Genomic DNA, 7,500 nt, shown 5'->3' with positions numbered 1-7,500 from the left:
TGCAGAAATTCTACGTAGATACAGTGATAACAAACAATGAAGTCACTAGACCAAGGAAAGAACAAAATAATTTTGTTCTTTTGCAGTCATTGGACTACAGCCATGAAGGAGCCCCTCACTGAAGAATTTTAACCGAGCGACTCGAACCTCGGCACCTGTTCTTTGTAAGCCTACTACTTATTCTATCGGATTTTATGTCGAACCGTAAAGTCATGAAAACATAAGCACACCAACGCCTAGCTATGCGAGCAGGCCGACGGTATAGGCTTCTGATCAGAAGGCTATTCCGTCGTAATATGAACTACAGCAACGTGAAATTAAGGGTTTTGTTCAACAAAACCATAACGTGTAGCCAGCCTGGGAATTGAAAGAATTGATCTCACGTCCGTCAGAGCTGTATGCCTAACCACAAGACAACGTGACTTTGGCGCTTGTATATATAACCTTGTTGCTTATTTTGATTTTAATCACCTTACTTTGAAATTGTATGGATAATACCGTTCTAAATTCTGGTGCCTCAACTTAAGTACCATATTCATCTGGATCTCTCTCTCTCTCCCTATATAATATATATATATATATATATATATATATATATATATATATATATATATATATATATATATATGTATGTATATATACATATATACACATATATATTGCCTATACATACATGCATATATATATGTGTGTGTGTGTGTGTGTGCGTATCACTTAGGCTGACGGGAGGGATGACCTCCCTTTGCAAATACCATAAGGGTACAGAAAGTGTGCCTAAAGCCAGCTGGAGGCGATGTTCTCCTGGGGCTACAAGCTACAGTAACACCCACCCTTTGTGGTTAGCCATATTGAGATGGCAAGTATACCTCACATTGTCGTGCAGTTACTGTTTATACCTCGTTCAGAGATTTATTATTGCTATATATATATATATCTATATATATATATATCTATATATATATATATATCTTTGAGCAAATGAGCAGAGAGGGCTTTTTTGGGGTCTTAATTTTGATTTAATCTTATCTAAACATTATTATTAAGAATAAAATAAGAATTTTCCCTTGCAAAAAACCATCTCTACTCATTTTTTCAAATATATACAATACGTTCTTTTTATTTTATTATTCTGCTATGTAATATGCATACACACACACACACACACTCACACACACACACATATATAGGGTTGGCCAAAAGTCCCCTGACAGTAATTCCATAATTATTTAATATTCAGTTTTATTTATTAATTTCCAACTATGAATGTTTAATAATTGAATGCTTTGAGTCAAAATCACCGATTTTGTTTTTCAACATTTGTGTATTTATTAGCGAAGTCTCATTCAGTTGTTGAACATAAATAAATCTTGGAATTAAAGGGGTTTTTGATTTACTGTCAGGTAACTTTTGGCCAACCCTGTATATATATATATATATATATATATGTAAGGTAAAATATTCTTTTCTACCCTTGGCACAAGGCCCGAAATTTTGGGGAAGGTACGCAACTGGTACTTAATTTATCGACCCCGAAAGAATGAAAGGCAAAGTCGACTTCTGCGGATTTTGCTCTCAGAACGTAAAGACAGACTCCTGCGCCTATATATAGATATAAACAAATACAAATATATATGATTATATAAATATAATTATAATAATAAGGGTACTAATGTATAGCGCCACATGCTAAAAATAGACACCAAATGGCTCTAAGAACTGCAATCATTTACTTTATTTGCACGGATTGAAAGTGAGGAAAGTGTATGAAAATAGATTTTAAGAAGTTTAACCACAGATCGATATTTACTTTGGAGATGTGATATTTTTTAATGAATTTTTTTAATGATCTTAGCTGTATTTATTTATTAATAGAATATTGCTTATGCTATGGATATATATCTAGTGAGATTTGTAAGATATAAAGTTTCCTAGTTTTTCCTCTCTTATATATAATCTCTCTCATTGAATCTCTGAATATATTTTTTAAGATTTCAGATGTATCTCATATCAGAGCACTTAATTGATATCCAGTACACCTTGTTTGCAAAGGACATATATCATTAACTATGTATAATTATATTTATATAATTATATATACTTGTATTAATTATTAACGATATGGTTTATTACATGCTGGCTACTTCATAAAACCTTATCAAGATTTTATCCTTGAGTACTAAATGTATGTATATATGTATATATATATATACATATATACATATACATACATATATACATATATATATATGTATATATTTATACATATATATGTATATATTTATACATATAGACATATATATATATGTATACATATACAAAAACTTATGTGGATATATATATACATATATAAATATATAAATGAATATACGTGTGTGTATATACATATATATATATATATATATATATATATATATATATACACACACATATATATATATAAAGAGTGAGAGAGAGGGAGATTTGTTAGATAGATAGACAGACAGACAGACCGATAGATAGTTAGACAGATATGTATGCTCACATACATAGGTGTTTGTGTTTATATATATATATATGTGTGTGTGTGTATGTGTATATATATATATATATATATATATCTATGTATATATATATATATATATATATATATATATATATATGTGTGTGTGTGTGTGTGTATACACGCTTATCTCGAGACTGCTCTTAGAGTACCAATTTTAGCCTTTTCTTACATGAACACACACACACACACATAAATACACAGACCACACGCACCCCCCTCATCCCCGCCGTCACGGCCGATAATGTTGTTATTCTACATAATGCCGTTGCTGTTAGTTACCATATTGATAAAAAGGTAAGGATGGACATTGAACGATGACATCAATATCATCGATGCTGTTGTTTGTTTCCTGTCACTGTGTTGCTGGTGGGGTGGGGTTGGGGGTGTGAGAGGGTGGTGGTGGTGGTGGTGTTGAGAAGTTGTTGGTGGTGATGGTTCATGAGTTAGTGGTATTGCTGGTGGTGGTGGTGGTGGGGATAGGGGTGGTCGAGGAGTTGATGGTGTTGCTGTGGTGGGGGTGATGATGGTGGTGGTGGTAATGGTGGTGGTATTGCTGGTGGTGGTGGTAATGGTGGTGGTGGTGGTTGTGGTGGTGGTGGTGGTTGTGGTGGTGGTTATGGTTGTGGTGGTTGTAGTGATGATGGTGGTTGTGGTAGTTGTGGTTGTGGTGGTTGTGGTGGTGGTGGCGGTGGTATTTGTGGTGGCGATGATGGTGGCGGCAGTGGTAATGAGGGTGGTGGTCGTCGTAGTCGGTCTCTTTGTGATGGACGTTGTGAATTGGTGGTGTGATGGAGATGTTTTTGATGATGATGATGATGATGATGATGATGATGATGATGATGATGATGATGATGACGTTAATGGTGTTAGACGCTTTGTCAGAGGCGATCACGTTCTTGGTGGCGGCGATCACGTTCTTGTTGATGTTTTTGTTGTTATTTGTGGAGGCACGTGGCTTAGTGGTTAGGGTGTTCGGTTCCTGATAGTAAGGCCGTGAGTACGATTCCCAGTGGCGCGTTGCGTCCTTGAGCAAGACTCTTTATTTCACGTTACTCAAGTTCCTTCCGATGACAAAAATGAGGAGTACCTGTAATTAAAAGGGGCCGGCCTGGTCACATTCTGTGTCATGCTGAATCTCCCCGAGAACTACGTCGAGTGTATCCGTGTCTGTGGTGTACTCAGCCACTTGGACGTTAATTTCACGAGCAGGCTGTTTCGTTGATCGGATCGACTGGAACACTCGTCGTCGTAACCGACGGAAGGCCAGTGGCATTGTTATTTTTATTAGTCATTCTTTTGATATTGTAAGTTCTGAGTTCAAATTCCGCCGAGGTCGACTTTGCCATTCATCCTTTCGGAGTCGATAACTTAAGTACCAGTTGAATACTGGGGTTGATATAATCGCCTTAGCCCCCTCTCCCACAAAATTTCAGGCCTTGTACTCTTAGTAGAAAGGATTATTGTTTTGATATTGTTGGTGGTTGAAGGCGAATGGCCTAGTGGTCAGGGTCATTGAACTGGCGATCGTGAGATCGTGGTTTCAATTCCTTGACCAAGTAGCACGTTGTGTTCTTGAGCAAAACACTTCATCTCACCTGTTGCTCTTCGATCGCTTCCATACCTGACACGTATGTATGTATTTATTATTCCTAAGGTTGTCCAATAAGTCCGTTCGTTTCGCTTTCTGTAGCACCCTACTCATTCAGTTTTAACTTTTCCAATGTCATTTGAATAAACACGATAAATATTTATTGTCATAGTGTTTCGTGGGCCTTTTTGTTTTAGTTTAATTGTTCTTATCTGTATAATTTTTGTTTATCAGTTTTGAAATTTAAATATATTTTGTCCTTTTTTTCACATTTGACTACAGAATGCCAAGTAGGAACCCCTGCCCCCCAAAACACGAACGAATTTCTCTCTCGCTCTTTCTCTTTCTCTCTCTCTCTCTCTCTCTCTCTTTCACTCACACACACACATACACACTCACAATTGGGTCTATGAAGAATTTGTTCTTTTCCCTACCCCATTTACTTTAATCCTTCCTAGATACACAAGAACAATATTTTTTCACATTATTTACTTTATTTACATTTGACGGATATTTGTCCTCTTATGGCGTAGTGGTTAAGAGCGCGGGCTACTAACCCCAAGATTCCGAGCTCGATTCCAAGCAGTGACCTGAGTAATAATAATAATAATAATGATAATAATAATGATAACTTCGAAAAATACCTTAGGAATGAGAACCCAGGTTCGAAATTTCCCCAAGACACCTGATGAAGGCTGGAGGGTATATCAGCCGAACAGTTATGTTAACAACAAACAAGATGAGGACAAATATCCGTCAAATGTAAATAATGTAAATAATGTACGTAATTCCTCATCCCTTAAATATGGAACACTATTTTAAAATCATAATATGCTATGCTTGTATTTTTGTGGCTCTTTTCTTCCTCTAAAACTTTTGTTTATCGTTTTTGAAATTTAAATAAATTTTTATCTCTTTTCAGAAATATGACAGTGGAGTGCAGAGTAGAGAAAAGAAAATTACGAACGAATTTATCTGACACCGCAATTATTAAGAACGTACCAAACAATATGTTATCTCGATTAAAACATCCACTATTATCGTTCTTGGAGGCTTCGTTGCTTTTGGAATAAAGAAACCCTAAATGTGAGTAAATTGATCCTTATTTTAAATTCAGTATTTCCCTGTTATTTTCCTGCTTTTTGGAGTGGGGTAGACGCTAGGGATTGAACACTTTGATACTTTCCTATTATAGAAAGCTAATTTTGTTTTATTTACTAACGGATTAGTAAAGAAACTATAACACTGGTGAGACAGATGCAATAGTTGATTGGTGAACTTTCGGAATAGCCATCCCATCTGTGGAGGCCCATGGTCTAGTGGTTAGAGCAGCGGACACGAGGTCGAGGGATCGCGGGTTCGAATCTAGGATCGGGTGATGTGTGTGTATATGACCGGAACACCTAAGCTCCACGCGGCTCCAGCAGAAGGTAATGGCGAACTTCTGCTGACTCTTTCGCCACAACTTTCTCTCACTCTTTCCTCCTGCATCTTGCAGCCCACCTGCGACGGACCGGTGTCCCATCCAGGTGGGGAAACTATACGCCAAGGAAACCGGGAAACTAGCCCATTATGAGCCATGCATGGCTTGAGAAGGAACAATATATATATATATATAGGTAAGAAAGTTGGTATGTGAAAGCACGTGGTTGAATATATAGAGAATAGTAAAAAGTGAAAAAACTACAGAAGGCTTGTTTTAAAAGGTTAAAAAATATATATTTGAGTCAATATGTCTGAAGAATGTTATAAACTTTTTTCATTTATAACATTCTTCAGACATATTGACTCAAATATATATTTTTTAACCTTTTAAAACAAGCCTTCTGTAGTTTTTTCACTTTTTACTATTTTATATATATATATATATATATATATATCCCATCTGCAACATGGAGAAGTAAAAAGGTATGGAAATGCATCAAAAATATATTTTCTAAGTCTATCGATAACAGAGACACAAAGAAAAACGCGATCTGTACATGTCCAGAGCCAACTCTTTGCTTTCCGTGCCTGCAGACCACCAGACTGATTGGTCATAGCCGGACACAGAGTGCCCGGTTTTGTCTCTCATGTGATGTCCTTAGTCATCGTCGACAATGACGGATGAACCAGTATCAACAATTGACTTCTTGCTGTTGTTGTTGTTAAGCAACAAGACGGGTAAGGGTGATTAGGTGATGGCCTAGGGCTTAGGGGCGGGAGACCCCAGACCTTGGAAAAAAAAGACTTTGGTCACCTTGTTGTAGTCGAGGGCTCTTCGTTGACGCCCGACACCACTGGGAGGTGGCCCTCGAAGTCACTGGAAATGGATATCTCCAGGTCCAAATTCTTGGACGGCTGTTGGTGGTGGTAGACATGGTAGTGATGAGGGGATGGGCTTAGTTTTTTTCTTTTTTAATTGCTGAACCTAGAGGACGAGGTATTGCTTCTGACCATGTCCGGTGGGTTCACCATCGTCAATTCACCGTTTGTCACCATTAATGGTGAGATACTAAGGATATATTTTATCGGTAAACTTTCCTCGCGGTGAACATTCTTCACAGTAAATTGGTGGCGGTGAACTTACCTGTAATCGCCTCCGACATTTGCTGGCCTTCCCAGAGAGGTGAGGTTGATGTTAATGTCTCGTTTACATTGTTTAAAGTCAAAACCTACGGGAAAGACAAAATTAAGGCCAACGGTCTGGAGAAATAAGACCGGACATTGTAGTAAGTGTGGTGTCTGATAAGAGATGGACACAGCAAAAGACAAGCGGTAGGGTGAAGTAGGCAGAGTGAAAGGGTTACAAGATTAGTTGGCTTTGAGGAACAGAGGCCATTAAAGTCGCAATGGACAAGACAGAAAAAAGAGAGAGTATGCATGTGAAGCTAATTGTTTAGCCCCATGTCAGATTTGATCTAGAAGACCTACAATCATAGATGTTTCGCCCCAAATCATCTCGCCTTTATTTAGGCGCGGTGAGCATAATGTGTATTTTTAAGATTGTGGGGTATCACCCAGTTTCTTATGAATGCTTCTTGACCAACGGTACCCTTTTACTTGTTTCAGTCATTTGACTGCGGCCATGCCGAGGCACCGCCTCTTAGTCGAGCAAATCGCCCCCAGGACTTATTCTTTGTAAGCCTAGTACTTATTCTATCGGTCTATGTTGCCTAACCGCTACGTTACGGGGACGTAAACACACCAGCATCAGTTGTCAAGCGATGTTGGGGAGACAAACACATAAACACAAACATATACACATACATATATATATATATACATATACGATGGGCTTCTTTCAGTTTCCGTCTACCAAATCCACTCACAAGGCTTTGGTCGGTCCGAGGCTATAGTAGAAGACACTTGCCCAAGATGCCACGCACTG

The 7,500-nt window shown here is 37.8% G+C and overlaps 1 protein-coding gene across 1 annotated transcript in view; it reads left to right on the top strand.

Moving 5' to 3' along the window:
- LOC118761780 overlaps nucleotides 1-7,500 on the top strand; it is a 31,501-nt gene that overhangs the window by 21,897 nt on the left and 2,104 nt on the right. The window contains exon 3 of the mRNA XM_036499932.1: nucleotides 5,053-5,216. Coding sequence (XP_036355825.1) covers nucleotides 5,053-5,203 — 151 coding nt within the window. The 3' untranslated portion in view covers nucleotides 5,204-5,216. The remainder of the gene's footprint in view (nucleotides 1-5,052; nucleotides 5,217-7,500) is intronic.

Source organism: Octopus sinensis, unplaced genomic scaffold (assembly GCF_006345805.1).
Source record: "Octopus sinensis unplaced genomic scaffold, ASM634580v1 Contig17319, whole genome shotgun sequence".
Classification (NCBI taxonomy): domain Eukaryota; kingdom Metazoa; phylum Mollusca; class Cephalopoda; order Octopoda; family Octopodidae; genus Octopus; species Octopus sinensis.
This window is presented reverse-complemented; position numbering and strand designations above follow the sequence as displayed.